Here is a 27,608-nt window from a genome sequence, read left to right on the forward strand (position 1 = left end):
GTGTCAGTCTGCACCTATCAGTTAACATTAATTTAAACGTCTATTGGTGCTATTAATGGGTGTTTTGGTGGTCAATGAAAGATTATGTTGCAGCTGAAATATTAATTGTTTAAACTGAACAAATATCAAGAGAATCATTAGAAGGCGTTCATGATTGCTTAATCCAGCCTTCTGTTTTCTCTCTAAGGAAAACATAACATGTTGTGTGTAGAAGAAGGTTCATTAACATTTTAAGGACAAGAGTTTAAGCTTAAGTATAGTTTTCGTACTGTGCATTCTGATTGTCCTTGGAATACATACAGCTAATTCACTGCACTATAGTCACCCTTCTTTTACTCCAGTTTTATGCCAATGTGGCTTCACTGATTTCAGTGAAGTCACACCAGTCTAAAAACAGAGTAACACTGTGGTGAATCAGGCCTGCTATCTTGGATGTTAACATGCTTTCTTGCGGTATGAATAGCTGTTCCTGTTTAGATAAATTCTGGCTGTGGCATATTAACTACCACTCTTTTTCATTCAACATGACATGGAACATATGAAAAGCTAGGATTTGGATTTCAGAAATTTGCATGAGAACTGTCCATGATCAATTTTCCAAAGCAAAATATTGTTTGAAAGCATTTTGACATCATGAGATGTGTGCAGAGAGTTTTTACATTTTCTTACTTCCGTTCCAATTAATGGTATGAGAAAATATATTCACTCTTCTCAACTATGATGCCGTACCTGTCTGTCTGACAAGCTGGTCTAAATCAGAGGTGTTAGTAGTAAATACGTTTGTCGTATTCTTTATAAAACAATCACCTGTAGGCTTAATCACTTACACCAAAGCTGAAAGCTCATGCACATTAAACTAACATAAGCAGAAGAGACAGCTTGTATTAAGTGCATTAACAGAATGGGCTTGCTTACATTTCAGTTCAATCTTTGGTGATGCTCTCTCTACCCAGGGAACCCCAGTTGAGTCACCTTTGCAGATCTGCCACATGAGCCCTGTTCTCCCCTGTATTTTATACAGCTCTCGCGCCGTGTGTTCAGTTCTTTATGTCCCCCTTCCGCACACTTTGTACTGTGTTAAGCCCCTGTTTGAAACAATCTGCAAATAATTTCCATTACTACAGAGAGCAGTCTGCTAATGAGGGCATTTTGATAGCTGCATGGTAGGATACTGCATTAAGCTAAATTTCTAAATTCAGGCGGGAAAAATTATAGCTATAACTTAATACCATTCATCTAAAGACAGCTGGAAGACCATTTGTATGCAGAAGTCCAGCAGCCGTACATGCTGGTTCCATAATGATATTTCTATAGATTTTTATAGCGCTTCCACGCTGATATTTTGCTTCTGAGCATTTTCCTGGAGAAGGTTTGTAAATTTGCTTGAAAACCTTTCAGTGAGAATTAGATGACCTCAGCCTCCAAATAATTTTCTGCATGTTATTTAGGCTTGTTCTGAAGTAGCCATTTCCAGTCAAGGTGTATATAATTAATTTCTGTGAGTGCTGTGGCACACTCAGATTATCCTCCAGCTAAATTGACTTCAGTGCTCCAGAATAATAGGGTTGATTGGCTTTTAGGCATTATGCAAACTCTGCAGGTTGTTTTTCAGAAACTTCACCACTTAGTACCTAAATTCAAAGGCTTTGATGAGTTAGTGCCATGGCTTGATCCATTCTTTGAAATAAAGGTTAGGTGGATGGCATCTTACATTGAACAGTTATTCTGGATTTAAACAGCATTTCTGGGAGCACCATATATATAAGGGGAACAGGAGAGTTTATCTTCAATAGTTTGATTTTAGTAGATTTTACTTTTAATTTGTGTCATAATGTAAAAGAGCATGTAATTTTACAGAGAGCTACAAGAGGCAAGGCATGGAGTTTGTAGAGGTGAGGTGAAGGTTTAGAAGGCATGTGGACTGGAGGGTCTGCTCAATATAGCAAGAGAGTTAAGGAAGAGAGCATAAAGAAGAGATGCAAAAAGAGTGAGGGATAAGTAAGAAGAGACTGAAGCCAGCAAATGGAAAGCAGGAGGGTGTGATACTTGGTGACAGGATGGAGAGATTTAAGAAGGCAGAGGGGTGGTACATGAGAAGAAAGCTGGTGATGATAGAAATAAATGATTCCAGGGTTGGTGATGAGAAAAGTTCACACACACATTGGTCTGCTATCATCAGACTGAGGTTTTGTAGGACTGTCCCTGTTGCTCATGGTGATAGTGCCTTCTGGAATAGTGGGATGTGTTCTAAACAGTGCCTCTGGAAGATTGTGGGGTCCTATGGAGGGTGAGAGGAGGGAGCTGGGGCACTGAGGCACAGCTGGTGTCTGGTGTACTAACCCACTCATTGAAGAATTAACTTCAGTTTCTATGTTCATAATTTATTATTGTTGTTTTTTTCTAATTATAATAACACTTCATAATCGTTCCAGCTTTAAAATTTAGTTACCTAAAGTTAAGCCCTAAATTATGATTTAGGAGCCCAGTTCAACTGATTCATAATTAAATACATAAATCAACAGCTAGCATACAGATTTAGGTGCCTGGCTGTACGCATCCAGATTTTGAAAACTAGACCCAATGTTCTACTGTTGTATTTCTGTGTAGAACTCTTTATTACCTACTGCTCTATGGCCACTGAGTGGGCTGTACATTGTGATGTTTCCCTTACTTCCTCGCACATTTCAGGGGAGACTTGCACAACTTTGGCTAAAGATAAGTAAGTAGAGGTAGTACTGTGTTGCATGCACAGGTATGTATATCTATCATAGTTGATGGGGTTGATTTAGTACTGCCTCTTTAGTACGTGGTACAACATGTGGTAACACAGAGATATGCATCAGATAAGCTTGAGTTATACCAAATATACAGATTGTATTAGAGTACTCCAGCATTAGAGGTGAGTCTGAGCTGTTGAAGTTCACATCTAAATATCAACTTTCCCAAAGTTAGGGCCCAGGTCTGTTCAGTGCCTCTTCGTGATCTTTATTTGCATTCTATTTTAGCCAAGTTGTAAAAAGTCAGAAAAGCTGTCAGAAGATTAAGTTCCGTGTTGTCTAGTCCAGTGGTTCTCAAACATTTGTACTGGTGACCCATTTCACATAGCAAACCTCTGAGTGCGACCCCACTTATAAATTAAATACGCTTTTTTATATATTTAAAACCATTGTAAATGCTGAAGGCAAGGCAGGGTTTAGGGTAGAGGCTGACAGCTCGCAACCCCCCTGTAATAACCTCATGACCCCCTGAGGAGTCCCGACTCCGTTTGAGAACCCCATGTGTAGTAAATCTGAAAAGAGAATCTAACACCATAGATGATCATATCAATGCAGTTAACAACAAAAGAAAGAAAAACAAAAAGATTGAGAAGGACATCAGGGCCACTAGTTATCAACATCATTTTTCTAACTCAAACCCCTATTGTTATGCCTGTGCGTTACCACAATTAAAATCCCATAATCCATAACAGTATAAACATTTCAGGAATCCTTTCACTTCACGTTAGAGTGGAGATATTCCAAAGAGACCGCCTCCAGCAAGTAGTCTGAGCTAGGTTGAGTTAGGCAAGGTATGGTCAAGTGAAATTCTTGTACTTTTATTATCTGAAAATGATGCAGCTCAATAAAATAAATATTTACTTCAGCAAAAATTGTGCATAAATCAAAATGCAAAATTAGATGGCTAAAATGTATTTAGATGTCTAAAATGTATTGAGTCAAATTAATTAGTACAAGTAATTTTTACTTTCAAAGTTAGGCTCAAAATTTGGCCTGTCTTTAAATTGTTATGATCGAAGGAAAATGAATTTCATACAGATTCTTAATAGCTATTTAAAAACACTGCACCACACCTTCCCCAGCAAATAACTCTCCTCCACCTCCATAGCCACAGGACCATCCCATGTTTTTATTCTGCTGCTGTATTATAGACCCACGTAGCTAACTGGCATTAGATGTGTATGAGTTAACAACCTCTTGACAGGACCACACTAATATTATTCATATCAGTTATATTGGTGAAAAACAAGGATGCGAATAAGCCAGAAATGTACCTTTTTTGGGTTTTTTTTTCCATAATGGGATGAAGGGATGGCAAGGGCAGTGATGGGGCATCAGTTTTTGCCAGGAGACAAATATATTTGACACAGGAAGAAATGTTTTTAAGAGCTTCAGTACAGCATAACACACTACAGCCTTACAGAGGTGAGTAGTCCCACTGACTATTTAAAATGAAATTGGTATCAATGGGTATAACCATGTGAGTAAAGGCTGCTAGATTGGGCCCTCTGTTAATATAATGGAGAACCTGATTTCTTACACGTCACTATCTCTGTTAATGCCATGTTCTCAAATGAGGTGATGCATACCGTGAATAATGCATAGTCATTCTTTATGTAAACTACAAAAAAAGTTTGTAGTGTACATAAAAACTGTTTAATAAATTACAGAAAAACTGACCTGTAGTGAATATGGAACCTCGAAAGCTCAGAGAAAAGAGCCAGTTTAGCAAGATAGGTCCACTTTTGCCAGTTCATGAATATAAACTTCGAAATTTCAACAAAGTCAGGTGTTGGAACCTCTGTGTGTGTGTGTGTGTGTGTGAGAGAGAGAGAACCAATGCTTATTCGGATCTTGGCAGGATTACAGAGGCAACATTTCAGAGTGATAAACATGAACAATGTTTCCAGTGTACTCTCTTTTGCGTACCAGAGACAGCTTTTCTCCAGTAGCAGTAGTACATTTCATCTTTCAGTTTTTTCCTAATCTATTTTTTTAGCCAATGCAAAGGAAATTGCAATCTCCATTTACTGTTATAGACACCTGAATGTTATAGTGCTCTGTTCAAGAAATACCTGGCATTTCTGAAAAAAGGCACTCTCTCCTAGCAGTCAATAACGTTCTGGTGACTATGGAAGTCAGTCTGAGTCCTGAAAGCATGACCGTCTGTATGTATCTTTTACAATGTAATATTTCATCCTCCTCTTCCCTTCAAAGCCCGCTGTGTGAGAGCAGCTGGTAGAACTGGATTTAACAATCTTCTGCAGAAAAAAGTTCTGATCTTATCAAGATGGAAATTGATTTTTTTCTGCTTGCTATAAGTAGTTCCACAGGGTGCACATGCAGCAGTGTGAGTGGGAGTAAGGGTGCAAACAGAATTTTCCTAAGGAGGGAGCCCAGAGCTGTCCCTACCCTGGTCTGCACCCACTTCCAAGCTCTCTCCTGCTACACACAGCTCTAAACACACTCCCCTCCTGCTGCCCACATTGATCTCCATATTTTTCCCACCTCATTGCCCCTCAGCCAGATCCGTGCTCTTCCCCCCACATTCAGCCCCATGGCCTCCCCGCCCCACACCCGACTCCAAGCTCTCCTTCCTGCACCCAGCCCAACAGTCTCCTTGCCTCACATTCAGCCCTGAGCTCTAACTCAGAGAGGAGGCCAGGCTAAAGAACACCATCCCTAGCAGGGGCCAGGCAGTTTGGGGAAGCCTAGATCCCATCTTCATGCAGCTCCATTTGCTCAGGCAGTGACAAAAGACCAGATCTAATCCTCCCACACTTCTGGGGACTGGGAGGTTCCTGGAGCCCACTTCTCCTACTCTCCTCAGGAGCTGGGGTGTCCCTGGGTGCTAAAGGACTGGAAAGGTGTGGGAGCTGCATGGGGTCACATGGCCACTCCAGTTTGGTCCAGCTGCCCCTCCAGTATGACAGAGGATTTCAGATCCAATTTTCAGACCCAGTCAGGAGCTAGGCTCCTCACCCACTGCATGCTTAAGTGGGAGGTAAAATACAGCTGTTCAGGCCAGATGTTCTAGTCCAGTGGTTCTCAAACTTTTGTACTGGTGACCCCTTTCACACAGCAAGCCTCTGAGTGTGACCCCCTGTCAAGGTATGATTCCCCACTCTGAACCTTAGCGTCCAAAAGATGGGGTACCTGCATGAACCCTTCTAAGCTTAATTACTAGCTTAGAAATGATAGAGCTGCCACCACCCAAAAATATAGTGTTTTGGGACACTTTCTGGCCCCCAAACCCTTCCCTGGGGATCCCAAGACCCAAAACCCCTTGGGTCTAACAACAAAGGGAAATAAACCATTCCCCCTTCTTCCTTCCTCCCAGATTCTCCCCTCCTTGGGTAACACTGGGAGACCCCTGTGATTCAACTCCTTGAATCTTAAAAGAGAGAGGAAATTCACCTTCCCCCCACTTCTCTCCCCCTCCCAGACTCTCCCTGAGGGAGAGACAGTGATCCTAACACAGAGAGAAATCAGGCTTTTCCTCCCCCCCTTCTCTCCTTTCTCCCACCAATTCCCTGGTGAGTGCAGACCCCCTCCCCTTGGGTCTTACACAAGAAATAAAAAAAAAATCAATCAGGTTCTTAAAAAGAAAAGGTTTTAATAAAAGAAAAAAAAAGTAAAAATTGTCTCTGTAAAATCAAGGTGGAAAATGTTACAGGGTCTTTCAGCTTATAGACGCTAGAGAGAAATCCTCCCCCCAGCACAAATACAAGTTGCAGCAAACAGAGATACAATCCTTCCAGCAAAATACACATTTGCAAATAAAGAAAACAAAAGACTAAACCGCCTTTCTAACTGGTACTTACTAAATTGAACAGAAGAGGCTGTTTCAGAAAATTGGAGAGTCTGTATACATGTCTGGTCCCTCTCAGAACCCAGAGAGAACAAAGAAAAAACCCAAAAAGCACAGACAAAGGTTTTCCTCCACCGAGATTTTAAAGTATCTTGTCTCCTGATTGGTCCTCTGGTCAGGTGTTCCAGGTTTACTGAGCTAGTAAAAGAGACATTAACCCTTAACCATCTGTTTATGACACCCCCCACTTATAAATTATAAACACTTTTTTATATATTTAACACCATTATAAATGCTGGAGGCAAAGCAGGGTTTGAGGTGGAGGCTGACAGCTTGTAACCCCTCCATGTAATAACCTCATGACTCCCAGTCTGAGAACCCCTGTTCTAGTCCAACAAACCTGTGGCTGCTTACATACAGACGCCAAGATTGTCAGGAGTGAGGATCAAATCTGAGACCATCACCAAAACCACTTTATCCTCACTTGAGTCAGCACCCATGGGTACACCACATATGAGTACACATATGACCACACATACTGAGCCAGTTTATTACAGTAGCATCAAAACAATTAACAAAATCCAGCTCTGCTGAGGCAGCTCTCTGACAGTTAGAATAAGCGATGGTTGGCATTTTCCTCATTTTGAATGGGATGGTTTTCTACTACTGTTTACAGGCCTTGCTGCAGTACATAAATTTGGGACAAGAATTGATTCATTTTTCCCCAAAATGTGCCATGTGAGCCTGCACCTTCCCCGTGTTTAAAAAAAAAAATTCTAATGGGTCATTGTCATTCCTACTATATCAAGTGTAACAATGGTTCCATGGTCTCCCTGCCTTTGATTGACTAATGCATTTTTACACACCAGTCACAGAAAGAGAAGCAAATTTGAAAGGGTAGGAACTCATTTAATCCCAAGGATCAAGCCTCTTGAGTTTTAAACTAACTGTTGAAAGGCAGAAAATTACCCAGCTTAATGAAGGGCTTTTCCTGCTGGTAAATTCAGTGGGAATATATCTGTGGTATTTGTTGCTAGTTAAGAATATTCACAGGTATTTGTTGGAAAGCTTTTTGCTTTTTATTTATTTAAGATGAAATGTACAATCTTAAGAGCATTGATTTATTGACCTGTTACAGCTTTTAGATCCTTTGCATTTTATTCCCTTATCTACAACAGCTGACTTCCCGTCCCTGCTGAAAAAATGCTAAACACAAATTTTCTTTTTGTAATAAAATTCTTTGTCTATACCAGTGTTTTCCTGTGTTAGTTTTCTTTGGTATCCTTCAGGTAAAATTTTCTTTAAATTAATATTTTCTATTATTCTTAACCATAAAATAACTTCTTCCTTACTCGCAAGACAATACAGCACAATACAAACATTAAAGAGTACAGTATTTTTTCTTCCCCTTCCACTTTATCTTGCGGCTTCTTTTAGCTACTCCCTTCCAATATGAACCACATCTACAGAGGATGCTCTTGTGGGCACTGAACTTTAGTCCCATTGATTCTGATGACCACATCACATAATGTTCTTTTTAATATGATTTCACTGAAGATGTGGCAGAGGAAGGTATTCATTTTTCAATCTATAGTGCTTTGGATAAAGCCTAGAAGTACCCAGTGGCTCTTATAGGTGTATCATTGCCAAATTAATTACTAATATATTCATTTCAAACTCTGTAATGATATTGACAGGCAAAACAGTTAAAATGGAACTTGAAATATCCAAAAAGCGGCTATTTTTGGCATACTTTGAGAATGGTCTACATACTAATCCTTCTGTTCAGGAATCATCTTCTCCATCTCATCTAAGATCAGAATGGCTATACTTATGTATTGCAAGGCAAAGCAGGAAAGCATGTGTGTGTTTTCCTGCATAAGGATGCTTTCCGGAATTGGGCCTAAAGGAGATGTGAGGAAAATCTGTGCTTGGTGAAGGGTTTTCAGTTCTAGAATGAATAGGCTCCTACAGATGAATAGGCTATTCCAACACCTAAGCAAATTTAGGGCATGCTGCAAGACCTTGCTCTTTGATAGCGCTCTTGCAGCATCACTGGAATATTTTTTTTAACTTAAATTGATTTGTATGTACCAAACAGAGCATCCTGTGAGACCTGACTCAGTCCCAGTTGAAGCCTTTCATTAACTTGAATTGGTTTTGTATCAGGCCCATAAACAGAGCAAAAAGAACTAAAAACTGCATGTGAAGGAGGTGAGATTGTGCCACAATAATTTACGGATACTATATGTTCTGTTCCTTCATCTCTTTGGTGTAAATGGATTTACTGTATAAAAATGGGGTTAATTCCACAAGAGGCTGAATGCAAACAGGCAGAAAAGAGACAGACTTCTTGAACCAAAGTGTTGTTTAATTTCAACAGTAGGAACAAAGTATGTAACATGAGAGAAAAAGGATTTTGAAAACGCATGTTGGCCAATGAACCTTTGTTCTCTTTAGTTCCTACATGCAGTCAAACTCTTCCTGAATTAACCCCATGTTTTCATATAGTAAACCCACTTACCACAACCAGACAAACACATAGAACGTGTAGTATTCATGAGTCCTTCACACTCCATGAGGTCCGCTAGGATTTTGCCACGCAGATTTAATTGATCTGTATAGCACTTTGATACTAAGACTGAAGGGCACTATAGAAAACATTAGTAAAGTCCCCTGACTTGCTTCCCAGTATATTGTCATGGAAAGTAGTCACTCTCATTATAGAGTCAGGCTCACAAGCATTTGAACAAGCAGTTCTATTGTTGGTCACTGTATTCAGAGCCAAATATGATATTTCAGTAAATATTGTTCTGATATCTATTGTTAAAGCATTACTTGCTATTTTTTCTTATTGGAAAAGTAGTTAATGAACCCAAAATTGAATGCTGCTTAAAACAAGATAGATTATTCAGCCACACACACAAAACTTGAAAATGTTTGCAGTTCTGTGATTTAAGATAATAAAGGAATGTTCATAACACCATAAACAGATGGACTCAGATATTCCATAACTGATTGGTGCTTTATATACCAGCAGGTTAGATCCACTAATGTGGCATAAGATGAGCTGTGTTACAATTTCATTTACTGCACAGAATATATGAAACTCTAGAGCAAATGCATGTGATTTACACTTCAAGCCCAGAAATTACTGAGTCTGGAGATTATTACATCTGGTACAGAGAGAGGTAGAAGGATCCCGTTTTTCTGGTGCCTGGCTATTAATTATACATCTGACAGATTAGATGTTTCAAATTAACAGTATCCAGTTTGGTCTGTCTAAGAAATGTGTGTAACCTTTCCCCTGAAGAAAATGTGGGAATCAATTTTTCAATAGTAAGATAATACAGTATGTTAATACGATAGACTGTTTTAAAAGCACCAGTGATAGAATAGACAGAAGTAAAGAACTCCACGGTGGAATGGAATACAGGCTATCTAGGACAGCGGTTCCCGGAAATTGTGCCCTGGACCACTGAAATCCTTAAAACATTTGCTAATGCTCTCTGGACAGCTGGCTGATCATAGAGCTGGCTCTCCTTAGTTTTAGCTGGTAAATTGGACTAAAAGTAACTGAAATACATTAAATCCTTCCCTCTGTTAAATTTCCATATTAGCAGTTATGGCCCTTATCCCAGGAATGTTATGTAGTCATAGGCTGCAAGCTTGTCTTTTGGAAGGTGGGGAGGAAGAAAAGCAATAAAGGCTAGTATTTGCAATTACACTGTGGTACTGTTTGGTTTGAAACCACAAGTAGATCATTTGTTTTTTAGACAAGCTGATGGTTTTGTATAGTCGTTTTTAAAATTATGTCCAAGACACACAGGCAGGCTTTGTTTTTCTTTTTATGTTATAACTCTAAATAAATAAAGGTAAGAGAGGGAAAATAAAAGCATGGTACCTGCTGTTTTCAGCACCATCATAAATGGGAGGAAAAGCGGTTGTTGGAGGGTTTCCTTTAAGATGTGGTTCATGCAATTAATGAGTTTAAGAATCCCTGAACTAGTCTGGTACAGGTGACACCTCAGTAACTCCACTGCTGGAACCCAGGCTGTGGACCTTCAGTTTCACCAAGAGCAGGATAGTGTAGCAAGGAAGGTTGCCTACTACCCTGTTAATATTGGGAGGTCTGCAACTGGATAGCACAGCCAGGAAAGTGGGTGGAGCCAGCTATGAGGGACTGGGATCAGAAAGCACACATCTTTCAGCATATCTCATCAGACTGCGCCAGCCAGATTCCTGTGCTATGCTGAGCACGGTTTGAAGCTGTCACCCTGAGAGAGCCCCTAAGGGATAGCAGTGGCTATACTGCCATCTGTCCTCCTGTGAGGATATCCCTGCCCACCGAAGAACGGCTACCTCAACAAGCTCAGTGGGATGCAGTTTGCACTTCCTTGGGCTCATGGGTTGAATCAAAATGTGGACTACATCTGGGGATTAGGAGATGTTTCTAGCAACAAAATAAGTTTATAGCTCATGGATGTAAATAATAGGTGATAAGCTGGGCTGTCAAGCGATTAAAAAAAATAAATCATGATTATTTGCACGATTAAACAATAATAGAATACTATTTATTTAAATATTTTTGGATGTTTCTACATTTTTATATATATTTATTTCAATTACAACACAGAATACAAAGTTTACGCTACTCACTTTATATTTATTTATTACAAATATTTGCGCTGTAAAAAACAAAAGAAATAGTATATTTCAGTTCACCTAGTTCAAATACTGTAGTGCAATCTCTTTATAATGAAAGTTGAACTTACCAATATAGAATTATGTACAAAAAATAACTGAAGTCAAAAATAAGACAACGTAAAACTTTAGAAACTACAAGTCCACTGACTCCTACTTCAGCCAATTGCAAATTGTAACAAGTTTGGTTACAATTTGCAGGAGATAATGCTGCCCACATCTTGTTTACAATGTCACCTGAAAGTGAGAACAACCGTTTGCATGGCACTATTGTAGGCAGAATCGCAAGATATTTATGTGCCAAATGCGCTAAAGATTCATATGTCCCTTCATGCTTCAATCACCATTCCAGAAGACATATATGCATGCTGATGATGGGTTCTGCTCGATAACAACCTAAGGCAGAGTGGACCGATGCATGTTCATTTTCATCATATGAGTCAAATGCCACCAGCAGAAGGTTGATTTTCTCTTTTGGTGATTTGGGTTCTGTAGTTTCCGCATGGGAGTGTTGCTCTTTTAAGACATCTGAAAGCATTCTCCACTTCTCGTCCCTCTCAGATTTTGGAAGGCGCTTCAGATTCTTAAACCTTGGGTCGAGTGCTGTATCTATCCTTAGAAATCTCACATTGGTACCTTCTTTGCATTCTGTCAAATCTGCAGTGAAAGTGTTCCTAAAAAGAACGTGCTGGTTCATCTTCCAAGACTGCTATAACATGAGATATATGGCAAAATGCAGGTAAAACAGAACAGGATACATACAATTCTCCCCCAGGGAGTTCAGTCACAAATTTAATTAACGCATTATTTTTTTAACGAGTATCATCAGCATGGAAGCATGTCCTCTGGTATGGTGGCCAAGGCATAAAGGAGCATATTACTGTTTAGCATATCTGGCACGGTAAATACCTTGCAATGCCAGCTACAAAAGTGCCATGTGACCTCCTGTTCTCACTTTCAGGTGACATTGTAAATAAGAAACAGTCAGCAGTATCTCCCGTAAATGTAAACAAACTTGTTTGTCTTAGCAATTGGCTGAACAAGAAGTAGGACTGAGAGGACTTGTAGGTTCTAAAGTTTTACATTTTGTTTTTGAGTGCAGTTATGTATAAAAAAAATCTACATTTGTAAGTTACACTTTCACAATAAAGAGATTACAGTACAGTACCTGTATGAGGTGAATTGAAAAATACTATCTTTTATCATTTTTACAGTGCAAATATTTGTAATAGAAAATAATATAAAGTGAACATTATACACTTTGTATTCTGTGTTGTAATAGAAATCAATATATTTGAAAATGTAGAAAAACATCCAAAAATATTTAATAAGTTTGAATAAGTGTTCTACTGTTTAACCATACAATTAATGGCGATTACTTTTTTTAATCACAGTTCATTTTTTTGAGTTAAGTGGAATTAATCAGCAGTCCTAGTGATAAGATAACATTCAGGTAAGAGTCAAAAAAAGTTATTATCCATGTAAATGCTATTGCAGTCTCCTCACTCACTTCGCTGTCGTTAGCCGTTATGATTAGGCATTTAGGTGTCTGGAGGCCCTTGGCTACGAGAGAGGCAAATTTTCATCTCTCAGTCCGATATGTTCTAAATGTAAATGCATGATGAAGTGTGAGATGTGTTGTGAAATAATTCATATTTTTAAAATATTTAGTGTGAATTTGTTGCTCACAAAATGGCAAGCATTACTGCAGTAACTAGACTAACAGCTAGGTGCTGGGCAAACTACAAACAGTTGTCAGTGTACCCCAATGCTATTTTGCAACAGCCTTGCTATTGCAGTTCTAGGTCTGCCATTAATGCCGAACAATTTGCTGACTGACAAAGAGTCAGTACAGGTTAGGATGTTCCCACTAAATCCCCTTTCATTTGTGACTTGAGTCATAATTTGAACCTGTGGGCTGCTTTACGTGAGTGGATAGCTGGCTGAGATGGCCCCGGAAGAAAAGTGCTTGCAAAAGATTGCTTCTTCAGCTAATACAGAGCTGACATAAAGACTTTTCTCTGGTCCTTCACCCCAATTCCAAGTGTAGAAGTGTGAGTCGGGGTGTGAATAGTGTGCTCTCCTCTCTGGCTATACTGGCCTGGCAGAGCATCCTACGGAGTGAGTGGTTTAAAGCCAGCATATGTTATACCAGGAGCCAAGCCCAGAGTTCAGGTGATACAAAGGTGGCAGTAAACCTTTACATTCTTTTTGTGCATATATATGTATACCAGCTAAGCAAGAAACCTGCTGATGCTCTTGACATTGTAGTTTGATCAGTCATGTGTATGTTTCAATCAGTAAACATCTAGCAGGAATGCATTGGTGTTAGCAAAATATAAATTGCTTAAGTATGTTAAAAAAAACAACCTCTATAGACCTCTGGCAAATATGTAGCTGCACTTTGTTAAACCTCATCTTCACTATGTGACAAAAATGAAATTGGGGAAAAGTAGCACCACTGCTGATAACTATCTGATTCATACACATTGCTTTGACATCATGACATCAAACTGTTAGGAGTGTTTCTTTGGTCACTAGTTCCTTCTCATGAAGATGAACGGTGTGTTTTGTTGGCCCGTTAGCAAGATTATAATGCTTGAAACACACATGATCATAATAACTCCCCTCTAATTATCAAGTTGTAAGAAGCAGCTCACTGGTCATTTCAAAATTTAATTGCTTAATCACTGATTTGAGAAACAATCCCTTGTTTGTAAATAGAGCAGAGACTGCCGGAAGCTGGGTCCACCTGCAGAGGGAGAGGTGGTCCAAGTGAAGTGGCCTGATGGAAAACTGTACGGGGCAAAATATCTGGGAGCAAATGTAGCTCACATGTATCAGGTGAGTGCCCATATTTTTTTATTATGTGCATATTAGGAATTTTCTTTCAAATGTCTTCATGTTTATTACAAATAACCCATTCCACATCAAAAGTAGACTGGCCGTGCCACAGTTGTAAAGTTCTGGAAGGCAGGGATATAGTTAAGTACTGACTCTTAAACAGTAATGCCGTTACCTTATCAAATAGAGCTTTCCCCAATTGTTTGCAATGGCTGAGCTGCTGCTGTAGCTAATTATTGCTATGTACAATCTTGTAACTTTAAAATTCCAAAGGAAGAGAGTGCATCATTTTATAGGAACTCAGGGTTATTCAATGGACCACATCCTATAAAACAAAACTTCAGTATATTATGTTGTTCTCTATATGTTGTTTGCTTTTATTAATCATTCGTAGCCATTTAATTAATGGTATAACTGGGCACCTGACTTTAATGAGCTAACGAAGTTTCAGAAAAAGGGATGAGAGAAAGGACAATGAAAAACATAGTTTCAGTAGACACATTTTCAGCTGTTCAGTGAGGCAATCTTATATTAACTAACATGTACATTAAGGCGTGTTATAAACTTTAGAGAGAAGGGAGAACTCAGTACTGTGGACAAGACTAAAGAGCTCAGTCCTGATTTCAGAGACAGAATAATTGTTTGTTTTCAAAAGCGCATGTCTCTGAGAAAAATCAGTCAGCAGCGTTGAGTACCCAAGTGCATGGTAGAAACTACAATAAACCAACCACAATAATAACAACACTTTGGGAAATAACAAGACCTCTGCATAGCCCCAGAGTTGAGAACTGCTGGGCTAGATCCTCCATGCCTCAAACTGGACATATGGGGTTCAGATTCTCTTGTGTGGTATGGCTGCTCAGTGCCACACTACCAGTGTAATCTGGTCCTAAAGCCCATTTAACAGAGCCAGGGAAAATCACCCCAACATCAGGGTGATTCTTTGGTGGACTACAGTGAATGTAGACCATTCACCTCTCTCCTCTGTGCTGCCATAGTGGCTTGGAAAAAGAGGCATTGTCAAAGGGGGCAGGGGCGTGGGCAGTGATAGCCCAACACCATACTGATCATTGGGTATATTTTTGATTCCTTGTCACTATTTACAGCATGGGTTAAGTTCAAGAAGGCTTCAAGCTACTCTAATATGCATGGAGACCAGTCCTGCACATGTTAGCAGTAGAATCAGGGAGTGTGAAGATGCACTGTAAGACATCTTTGCACCCCATCCTCTAACCTGGGCTTTGTGCAGTTCAGTGGCATACCAGGATGTGGCCCAGGTCCTTTATGATGGAGTTAAAATTACTTCTCTTAAGGATTTTAATAGTTCACAGCTCTGTATCTTGGCTGTTGCTACTGTATGTACTCTAGGACAGTCCCGGAAAGCTTTTCAGCGGTGCACAATTAATCTGAGAGATTCAGTTTGTTTGAATGTTTTGATTTGAAACCTACAAGGCAACATTTTAATGTGAACAGCAAACCCTATATTTTTGTACGTGCATTGTGCTAATTGTGCTTCTTGTCAAGGTTCTTTTAGAAGTATATGTATTTCAGTGTATATTTTCACATCATTTATGCCTAATCCTGCAACCCTGACTCCTGCATATAGCTGTTATTCAGGTAGTTCCATTGAAGCCATATGAGCTTGCAGGATTGGGCCCTGTGTAAGTTTTCTGAAAACTAGTTTTAAATTAAAGTTTCTGAAGGAACTCAAAGTACAGTTGTAGATAGTAGCAGACATTCATCTCTTATAGATGAAGGATTCCAGGGATGGATGGTGGGGGGCGGGGGGAGGAGGGCGGAAGCGTCTCAAAAAGCATAAGTGGTTAGAAGGCTGAGGATTTTAGCATTCCCTGCACCTACCTGCATTTCCTTTCTCATTTTCTGCTAAAGGGGTTCATGTTGGATTAATCTAAACCTAAGCATGATAAAGCTTTTCATCTTCTGAACAGAGCATTTTAAAGAAATTCTATCAGATTCAATATAATTCTGTTAACTGGCATTTCCCTGAGTGTCACTCATACCTCCTGTCTTTTGACGTAGTCTTCCACAACCTTGAAACATAGCATAGTAAAGTTAATTTATACCACTTGGGAAATTAGAAGCAAACATAAGCAATGACATCTTAATGTGTGATAAAGTGATGTTGTATATGTTGGTGTTCTTTAGCATTCCTAATCGAATACATTTGTACTTTTATATACAAATTTCAACATTGGTAGTGCAGTCCTTTTGCAAGTTAATCTACAGCTGTGTCTATGCTTGTGACCGTGCATGGTGAGATATACATTGTTGTGTCATGACTCCTATTGTCCCCATCTGAAGCCCTGAAGCACGTTCCAGACGGACAGAGTAGTGTGAGACAGCTGGCATGCCTGAAGGATGTGGGCATATTCATGCCTCCCTTGTGCCATGGCCCTGTACCTGTTCTACAGTACTGTGTAGATGGGGGTAAAGCTCATGCACCAGGTCATGAGTATCGATAGTCCTCCAAGGCCATTCCCACAATGCATTGATCCTTTTGCCATCTGACCCTTACCCAAATGTATATAGGTAATAGCAACCTGTGCTGAGCATTTAAGATCAATTCTACTGTGAACTGGTTTGATCAGCACTGGTGATCTCAGATCATGTTCCAAGAGCTGCCTCGTAGTCTCTGAAGCACACTCACGTGCTGATTAATATGTGGTCAGACCAGGCCGTCCTCCACAATTTAATGCATACTGGCAGGAACATATGCCTTTACCAGGAGATTTTATGGAGGCTGAAGGAGGCAGGCATTCACTGGACCCCATTCCTGTGCTGGGAGCACATGGAGCACCTCAGGCTCCTGTACCAGAGTGTGAAGGACTCCAACATTTGCTGTAGGAGAGGAACATGACACATGCCCATATTACGATGAGTTCCAAGGCTGTGAGTATCAAGCCTGAAGTGACTCATGATTCTATCCTCACCCACCGGCTTCATCATATGATGGGACACTGATGAGGGGCAGGGTGAGGAGGCAGCAGGGACCTCAGAGGAAGTCCTGGAAGGGGACCTGGAGAAAGAGGAGCACAGTAGTCAACACCTCTACCCGATGGACTTGACTGAGGAAGTCCCCCTTGAGGAGGACCCTAAGCCATCACAAGAATTGGAATCCAAGGCTGGTAAGTTACAATACACCCCCGCATTCCTTGTAAATAGCCCCTCTTGCACTAGTAATACATGCCTGATGCTGACCCCCACACCTCGTCCCCACTCCACCCCTACATGGTCCCCAAGCAAGACACAGCTGTAAATCAATTATTAATTTAAATCCTGTGAACCATTATAAAGCGTTTATAAAGCTATAGCAAATGATTAATAAGCAGTCACTGTGCCCCTGTGTCTGTGCATTTCTCATCCAGGACTCTGAATAGCAATAGGCTGGGCTATGTAGACCAGAGGGAAAGGAAGGGACAGAGGAAGGGCGCAAGTTATGAAAGGACCCAGGTTAGGAAAGAACAATATTATGACATTTATGTTTGTTCAAAGACCCCAGACTACCCTCCCCCTGCAAATAGGAGCCTCGTGAAAGGGGTGTGGGTGTGGATGGTGTCTGGGGTGTGGGCCCGCTTATGTCTGGGAAGAGAATGGTGAAATCAGAGCAGTCCTTTCTCCTTGTGACCATTGCAAATGTTTATTACCATTCCCAGTCCCTGGTGAGTGGTCCCTCTCCATGCTGAGCCACTCTGCAGAAGCTGGGAGAAGTGGGAGTGGGTGAAGCATTCCCTCCAGCAGTTCCACAGACACAATGCTGTGTCCCTTAGTGACTGGCTTTTGGTGTTAATCCAAAAGTTTGGAGAAGAGTATACATTTATAGTGCTACTCTCTGTTTTCCAGTCCCTTTTCGTGTTGCTCGCTGGACCCAGGCCAGACTTTCTGGCAATGCATAGGGAGTTAGGAGCTGGATGGATATTTTCGGTGGTTCTCCTTTTTTATGGGAAATCCATAGAATCATAGATTATCAGGGTTGGAAGGGATCTCATGAGATCATCTAGTCCAACCCCTCTGCTCAAAGCAGGACCACTCCATCTGCTAGCTGAGAATACAGTCAATTTCCTTTGAATTGCCTTCAAGTTTTGTAAGCATAATTCAACAGATTTTTGGTGTAGCAGAAATTCAAGCTGGTTCTTCAGGTTTTATGGCAGGGCAAATGTGCTTGGTCCACCTTCCTAGCTCGCCTGTCCTCTCCACTCAGCAATGTAGGGGGTCATCATCAGCAGAAACATCTCTCTGGCATAGGTGACTGGATGTTTCCACAGATCTGGAAAACCACTTCTCTTCTCCATTCTGGTACCTTGAATACTGCCATGTTCTCCAAATGATAGCCAGCCTTTTAAAGAATATATAGGTAACTAGTAATGTAAATCCTGAAAGGACTCAAACCACACTGCAGCTGACCCCTTGATGCACTACAGTGCAACCTTTTCATAGCAGTACTGCAGGGTATCTTGCTGTTTTTACCCTCAGCTCCTGCCTTCTGGGAAGCAAAAGTAGTCAGAAGGAAGGAGGCTATAACAGTAGCATTTTTGGGATGCTAAAATGTATCAATATTGTGTCTTTTGGAAGCACAGATACCTTGCAAGATGTGTGTGCGTGGGGGTTCCTTAGGTTCCTGCAAAGGAGAAATGAAATATAACGTCAGCCTTGTCTTCGACTTGTCAGGACATTCCTGATGCTGGCAGGGAACCCGTTCTGCCAAGAGGGCAGAAAGAACACCGCAGAGATAGCAGAGGCAAATAGAGAAGGACCATGCTTGCTGGCATTGACAGGAGAAGTCAGGAGCAGTAGAGTTCCTTAGGGCTAGGGAGGATTGGGGTCTTAGGCAGGAAGAGTCATTCATGAACTGGTTCATGGAGTGGGAGCATGCCCATAGAGAATGGGACCATTCACTCATGCAGTCCCTAGTACAGCTGGTGGCAGAATACTTTTGGGTCCTGTCCACCACTGGGCTTCTGCTTCCCTCCAGAACAGGCAGCACGTCCTCCTCCTGCCGCTTCTCCTCTTCCTCCAGCTGTTGACCAGGCTGCTCCTGAGGTGGTGAACTCCACCACCACCTCTGCCGGGGAGGAGCATGCTGGATACCTGGCACACCAGACTCTGTCAGCACCCAAAACTCTGCACAGGGGAACTCCCCAAAGCCTGCTAGTGAGGAACAATAAGCCCAATCCAGTCCCTATAGCCAGTCTTTGTTTACCCCCATTCAGGATACCTCTCTGCCCACCCGCGCAATATTCCACAGTCTTTTCCCCTCTTCTCTGGGAGGGAAAGGGCAAGAAGACATGTCCTCAAACACTAATGTTTGCCCAGTTTCAGGGAATTGTACTATTTTTATTTTTGTTAATTTGTCTGTTACAAACTGTTTTAGTCCTTTGTTCGATGTTCATTTGTAAATAAAAGTTACCATTCACTTACTTGTGTGTGCTGCTCACTTTCTGAGTATGATCAGTGTGATATTTTCCATGTTAGGGATGGGTCAGCAGGATTTACGACATGTGACTGTGATTTCTGCAAAATGTCTTGTGCCAAAGAAATGCAATGAATTCTGTCCCTCCCATGTCACCTTCAGCCCCCAGTCACGAATTTCCTAGTGTTAAAAAAAGAAAAAGAAAAAAAAGGTTCGTTACAGTGAACTAAACTGTGAAGTAACTGTTGCTGTCTAAAGCACCAGAATGAAAAAACAGAAAAGAAGTTAACTGAACCGTCTTTATGGCTTTGTTAATGACTTAATTGACAAAACAGACAAAGGAAACAAAAGTAAATTAACAGTATAGATATCTGACACTGAACCGTGCTTTTCTCTCAACCTCACCAAATAGTCACCGCTTGATGCACAGAAGTACTCATGCATAGCACCTGATAAATGCTGTGAGCAAGGATGTCAGAAAACACTGTGAAGAAGGAATGTGTGAAGCCCATCCCAAAATCTTACAGGACTGTTTTTAAATTACTTTAACAATCCTTAATTACTCCCCATAAAGCAGCCTGAAAGCAAGTTGTTAACATGCAACAAGAGCGTTGCGCAAGGATGGCGATACAGTGCCTATACGTTCTCCGCAGCACAAAACCACAGCCAGAGGTGTTAACTTTGTGTGCCCTCACCCAGTTGTCTGCTTTCAGTTATGACATTACCATTGGCTGTAGGGAATCGAAACTCACTGAAGTATGTCGCTGGACAATCAAGTAGCAATGATCTATTGAGCTTTTTCAGCAGTACCATAACGTCAAAATAGTGTCCCTCAGCACTTTCCCAGGTCACTTTGTGGCTCTACACTGCTCTACAACGTACGACAAAACAGCATCACAAATTTCCATTGCCACCTGGGAACCATGAGCAGTGTGCACCTGGGTGGGATCTAGCTCCCTGTACAGGCTTTATAAACCAGATCTGCCCTGTGCCCAGTAGCTCTGGGAGTATTCTCTTTTAACCTCGCATACATTGTGCAAGGTGCAGCATGCCATGATAATGCAAACTGTGTTGGCTACCTTGGCATTCATTTGTGTTTGCAGGCATTGCCAATGAGCTGTCAGAGTCCCAAAGGCATTCCCCTGCTATACTGCAGTTACTCAGGCTATAGATGAATTCCCTTTTTCTTGGGTCAGTGATGTTGGAAAGAGCTTCACGAGCCAAGTTAGGAGTGCATATGCAGGGTCCCTCCGCATAACTATGGGAACAGAACCTCTGCAGAGCCATGGCATTTCTGGGGAATAAAATCCCTTCGCTCCCCCTCCCTCCCCCCACTGTGCAATCCTGACCTCCTGAGCACCCTGGCGTCATGGACCTTTCCCCATATGTCCAACATTAGTCTCAGGAACTGACTTTCGTGGTCCACTGAGTCTTGGAGAACAAGTGAATAGTAACTTTTTTGGTTCACATATTCACTCTCCCCTTTCAGTGGGCAAAGTACTGGGATGTGTGTTCTATCGATGGCCCCTGCACCATTCAGAAACCCCATCTTCTGATATCCTGCTATAATTTAAGGGACTTTGGATATGGCAGCCATGCCTGAGTAGATTCCAGTATTGGTATTGTGGCAAACCTGTACAACCACCACTCTGACAGTCGACTTCCCAACCCCAACTGGGTTGTAACTGACCAATAGTTGTCAGAAGTTGCCAGCTTCCAAAGGGCAATAACCACCTGCTTCTGTACTGCTATGAGTTTCTGAGAACAAGTGATCTGGTGCTAGAGGATTGGTGCAAGCTGCTTGCACAACTCCATGAAGGTCTGCTTCCATAATATGACTTCTGCAGCCACAGGTCATCATTCCAGCTTTCCAAGATGAGGTGGTTCCACCACACGATTGTGGTTCTCCGGGACCAGAAGCAACAATCCACTTATAGCCATGCCATGGCAATCCCAGCATTCAACACATCTTTTCCTTGCAACCCCAGTGGATTTTCATATGCCCTCTTGGTCAGCCATTTTCAATGTCTCAGATTTTCCTGGATGCATTCCATCCAGTACTGGACCACATGAACATTTGTCGCAGGAGCAGAATTACATCATCATGGACTTGCTGCATTTCTTCAATGCAGTTAGGCAGAAGAAGACATAATTGAGAGCCGCCATCACAAAATGCGGCATACAGCACCAGCAACACACAACAAGGCAGTTCTCAGAGTGTCTCCTTGGACACACAGGGCTCTCTGATACTGCCGCTCGAATGGCAGCGCTATCGTCATGTACTGAAAAGGGCAGTGTGGGCGTGGGGTATATATGCATGTCATATGTCCATGCTCAGCACATTGTATTTGGACACTCGGCAAGGGTATGGGATACATGTACTATCAGTGCATGGACAAGTACCCAGGGCAACGCACAAGTGTAGACATAGCCTAACTGGTGATTATTTTCTGGCTATAATTCTTAACTCTTCACGATTTTCTTGGTGGTGGTTCTTTAGTCTCCTTCCTAAAAGTAACAATAGATAACTATTTAACTCAAATGTTTAATCTCTCTGTAGATAATCTGTCTATTATTGGAGAGTGCTTGAGGATTGCAAACAATGAGTTTATATTTTTCTAAAATTCTCATGTGTCAAATTAGGTTGAGTTTGAAGATGGTTCTCAGATAGCTATGAAGAGGGAAGAGATCTACACATTAGATGAAGAGCTGCCTAAACGAGTGAAAGCCCGTTTCGTAAGTATTTACAAATACAAATGTTCTAATATTAATTTACTCAAAGGACTTTAAACCGAACTGTGACTTTATTCTGAATTAGTCCTTTATACTTCAAAAGGATTTTTGTGAAGAGGCAGTGCTAGTGTAGCTATCCAAATTCCTACAAGTAGCAAAAGTGTGCTGTCATAAACAGATAGTTAAGGGTTAATGTCTCTTTTACCTGTAGAAGGTTAACAAACAGGGAACCAAACACCTGATCAGAGGACCAATCAGGAAACAAGATACTTTCAAATCTCGGTGGAGGGAAGCCTTTGTTTGTGTTTGTTGGGTTTTGCTTTGTTCTCTCTGGGTCCTGGAAGGGACTAGACGTGCAACCAGGTTTCTTGCCAATCTCTCTGCTACAGTCTCTTATATATTCAAAATAGTGAGTATTTAGTAAGAAAGGCGGTTATAGTCTTTTGATTGTTTTCTGTATTTGCAAATGTGTAGTTTGCTGGAAGAATTTTAAATTGTATTTCTGCTGGAGGAGGCATTTTCTCCAGTTTCTATAAGCTGACAGACCCTGTAACTTTTACCATCTAAATTACAGAGATAACTTTTACCTTTTTCTTTCTTTTAATAAAAAAAGTTTTTTGTTTTTAAGACCTGTTTGATTTTTTTCCCCTTGTTGAGGCTCAAGGGAATTGAGTCTGTACTTAACAGGAAAGGGGAAGGGAGGGGAGAATGGGGAATCTCTTTGTTTTAGATTCACGGAGCTTACATCTGTATTGCCTCTAGGTGAGGGAGAAAGGGGAGGGGGGGAAGGGACATTCCTCCCTGTTTTAAGATTCAAGGAGTTTGAATCACAGTAATCTTCCAGTGTAACCCAGGGAGGGAAATCCTAGGAGAGGCAATGGTGAGGAAAGGGATTTACTTTCCTTGTGTTAAGATCCAGGGGGTCTGGGTCTTGGGGGTCCCCAGGGAAGGTTTTGGGGGGACCAGAGTGTATCAGGCACTGGAATTCCTGATTAGTGGCAGCTTATCAGATCTAAGCAGGTAATTAAGCTTAGAGGAATTCATGCTGGTACCCCAACTTTTGGACTCTAAGGTTCAGATTGGGGAAAGATACTATGACGTGCACTGGCCAGTCAGACTGGTTTACTGTTCTGTTAATACAGCCAAATACTGTAATCAAACACACATCTTGACTGCTGACAGGGACTTCTTGGTAGAACATCTGTCAGAGCATGAAGGATTAAGTAAGAACATCTCGTGTTGACAGATGAACTGTTCTTTCCATACCCTTATCAAATATAAGCTCTTTATGTACATTTTCCAAATTCTCAAAGTTTATAATTCTAAAAGCACAAATTTAACCAAAAACAACAAAGAACCTGATCCAAATCCCATTAAAGTCAATGGCAGGACTCCCATTGACTACAGTGGAGTTTTAATTGGACTCCAAGCTCTCAAATACTTTCCCAGCTCTTGCATAAATTTCAGCTGGTATGCAGCAATCAGTTATTCCAACACAGTACCATATGTAAAATTCACACAACACCATAAGAACAGAACTCCTTTAAGACTAAGACATGCTGCATTCCAACATACAGGTATTGGAGGAGAGAGAAGGTTTGTATTACCGAAGTTTGGCATGAATTTTAAATGTTGTACAGTCCTATATCAGTTACTCAGAGGGTCAAATACTCAGACTCAGAGACACCATGTTCTTCATCTCATTTGCATATAACACACTCTGCTCTGTTTCTCAGCAGTCCACTCAAAATCATACACTGCTAGTTAACTCTAAGTCATTTTTAACGTGTAAAATGGAAGCATACAGACTAAAAAAACTTATAATATTTAAATTTGACAGATAATGAATAAAATATCCATATTGTATTTAAAGATAATGTGAACATATCTGTAAACGAGAACAGCAACACAGTGTGTTTCTTATTGCAAATAAGATGTGTACTTGCACATACCGTCCCTACTCTCACATGCATTGTATGAGATTAACCATATGGAAACTAGGTGATTCCCAGGGGATGAGAGGTGGGGGTCATCTAGGGAATGTCTATTTAAGTGAAGTAGGGGCAATCAGACAGGAGGCTCTGGGGTGTGGCTGAGGGAGGGTTTCTTGCAGCTGGAAAATGGAGACAGGTCAGGATTCTTTGGAGAAGCAAATCCTGACCTTATATTCGCCTCCACTACTTCCTCAGCATGCCCACCTGACATGAGCTGCTTCTCCATGTTGCCAGTTCTCAGCCGCAGCCTGAAGCATGTGCATGGCACGTATTGGAAGGTGCGATTGGAGTAAGAAGTGACATGGAGCTGGCACCATGTCTGAGAGGGGAGCTGGGCCTGGCAGCTGGGGAGAGGACAAGAAGGATGAGGTTGTCTCTTTGCTATGAAGTGCTTTTCCAGGAAGATAGCATATCTCACTCAGGAGAGCAAGAGGGGAGCAAGAAGGCAATAAGAGTGGGGAGGGGCAGAGCTCCTTCTGCCAGGGATGTTCGGAAGTCAAATTCTAGACGTTCACACCTCAGGGCCAGTTTACTTCAGAGGAGTACACTCGTCCTTCTGTGTGCTAAGGCTTAAGATAGATGGTTCTTGAAAAAATTAACAAACAAGCCACCTGGGTGAGTACAATTGGTTGTTTTTCATTATATTCAGAAAAGGCCCCATTGCCTCCTGTTGTTTTATAGAGTATATGTAACAGGAGTTTAGAATTAACTAGACAGACTGTAAATCTGTTTTATTGTTGCACTTGACTAAGAACAACAATATAGATGTGGCTGGTTTTTGTTATTCTTTTAAAATAGTCGCATTTTTATAGATCAATATTTTACTTTCGCTTGTGACACCATTAACTTTTTAGTGGAATTGGGTATTATTTTATAACATGAAATTTAGACTATTAAATTTAACAAACTCCAGAAACAAAATGCTTGCTATAGATGAGAAGTGCAGTTTTCCCCGCAGTGGAAAGTCTGATGTGGTTTCCCTGTTGTTAACTTGGGCTTCACAAACGTACAGCCCAGTATTCAAGGTGCTGAGTGTATCTTTGATGTACAAGTCCATGGAACTCAGTTGGAACTCATCTGAGTACCCTCAAGTCAGAGGTTACTCAAGTCCTTGCAGGACTACTCCCATGGTTTATAATGTTGGTTCCACCCTTTCTGTTAAACTGCTAGGGATATATGATGATCTCTTCATCTTAAAGGGTTTGATCCCATGCCATTGACATTCATGGGAGTTTTGCTACTGGCTTCAGCAGTGGGCCCTAAAATTCCTGTCATTTGTCACTGTCATTATTTTTTCAATAGCTAGACATTTGCCGTTTCAGTTTTTGCCCTCTTTTTTTTTTTTTTTTTTTTTTTTTTTTTTTTTACATTTTCCAGCACTAGCTGAACTCATGACTCTCTTTCCACACAAGCCATGCAGTTGTACAGGGCACCTTTTTAATAGTCAGCATCATACAGTCCCTTACATTTAAAACTAGACTGGATAAAATGCTAGATAATATACATTACTGTTGGGAAGAAACCTACACTGGCAGATAGATGAACTGAACCCAATATGATCTTTCCCATCTCTCATTTCTGTGATTCTGTGATCTTTTGACACAATGAAATCCAACAGCTAGAGTCAGTCAAATGAATTTTAAGAAACCCCACAAACATGTGGAACTAAACACTGCAAAGTGAGTTTAAAAAAATAAGTTCAACATTTATTTAACATGAATGGATTTTCTTAGAAACAGTATCATAAAACTGCGTGTTCTGAAGCACTGATGACTTCATAATGATGCAATTCTCTGGGTTAGCCCCTAAAATTGTCTTCAGTTTGTCTAAACCAAAGGTGTCTGTGCTTTCATGTGCCTGCCCTGGAGGGAGTCAGAATGTGATTTCCTCTGTGGAACTGAAGAGGTAATTAATGTCTGTTTTTAGTCGACAGCCTCCGACATGAGATTTGAAGACACATTTTATGGAGCAGATATTATCCAGGGAGAAAAGAAGAGACAGAGAGTACTGAGTTCCCGGTTTAAGAATGAATACGTGGATGACCCTGGGTACCGCACCTTTTTGAAAAGCTCGTTCCAGAAGAAATGCCAGAAGGGACTATAAAGGAAGCAACAAAGGAATAAACCCACACACACTACAGGGAAGTAAACAGATTAAATTTTGGTGGAAAACATACAGAATACACCAGTGCTTGGTTTGAAGATTGTATCCCTTCATTACATTAAATCACTTTTGGCTCTGAGTTTTTCAGTGAATTTACCAGTAAATATTTAAAACAATCCCCTACAGTTACCCATGTTAATTTCAAATTGCTCCAGATTTGGTTTTTCTTGTTAATGTATTAAAGGCTGTGTATTAATTTTGCATCATGGATTGGAGGAAACTGAGATTAAGAGGCACTGCAAAATGACATGCCAAAGAAAACTTGGAATACGATCCCGCTTCCATTTAAGTCAGTGGTAAAACTTCCATCGACTTCTGTGAGAGAAGCATCAACTGCTAGGACAACCTTTACATGGCATCCAATAAAGAGGATAAAAATTCTCACCACAATGTCTGCCCCATCATCCTGGAAAACCATAAAGTTTTAACAACAAGATAGGCTCGTATATTTTCCACAGCCAGGGAAGGACATTCAATTTTTTGTTTTAAAATAGGAGTTTTTATAAAACATTTTAAAAACAAATGCAAGCGTGTGCAGTATTAAAACCTATAAATGCTGTACTTGCGTACTTTGTACAGTGCTTTTACCTTTTTATATCACTACTGCTGTCAGTAGGGTTTGATGAGGACTCAGTGTGACTTAGATATTTTTTGGCTTCCAAGGAAGAAATCTTCAGAATAGCAAGGGGGGCGTGGGGCGTGTATATTTAAAGAGGGAGATTTTGGCAATTATTTTTAAAACATGTTTTTCATAATACTTATTAAAATAGCTATTTGTAAAATAAAAATTATTTCATTACGTGTTTGTAAAATTAGAGTTTAAATATACATGCTTAACAGGATAGTTTTAAACTAATATAATATGGTCTTCCTTTTTAAATAATAGTTGGCAAATGTAATAGTGTTTAAAAATAAATGCCCTTTTGCTTACTAATGTTTGTGTCTGCTGATGTGATTACCTATCTATACATCTGTGTGAATGAAACAAATCACTGGCAATATGCATGTAAATTCATGAACAGAGCAGACTGTACCTACACAAGACTCAGTACTGATGTAATAATCGATTAAACACTGTATCACGGGCTCATATCTTTTTATTTTCCCCTCTATCTTGTGATGCTGATCTTATCAGGGGTTGTAGAAACAGGCTG

General features: G+C 40.7%; 1 protein-coding gene across 3 annotated transcripts in view; it reads left to right on the forward strand.

The window, feature by feature from the left end:
• The window catches only part of KDM4C (lysine demethylase 4C), a 441,772-nt gene extending 415,243 nt beyond the window's left edge, over positions 1–26,529 (forward strand). For all 3 annotated transcript variants that reach the window (XM_030567955.1, XM_030567954.1, XM_030567956.1), the window contains 3 exons: positions 14,017–14,136; positions 22,208–22,300; positions 26,218–26,529. In XM_030567955.1, the coding sequence (XP_030423815.1) occupies positions 14,017–14,136; positions 22,208–22,300; positions 26,218–26,394 (390 nt within the window). In that variant the 3' untranslated portion in view covers positions 26,395–26,529. The remainder of the gene's footprint in view (positions 1–14,016; positions 14,137–22,207; positions 22,301–26,217) is intronic.
• The last annotated feature ends 1,079 nt before the right edge of the window (positions 26,530–27,608 follow it).

Source organism: Gopherus evgoodei, chromosome 6, assembly GCF_007399415.2.
Source record: "Gopherus evgoodei ecotype Sinaloan lineage chromosome 6, rGopEvg1_v1.p, whole genome shotgun sequence".
Classification (NCBI taxonomy): Eukaryota; Metazoa; Chordata; order Testudines; family Testudinidae; genus Gopherus; species Gopherus evgoodei.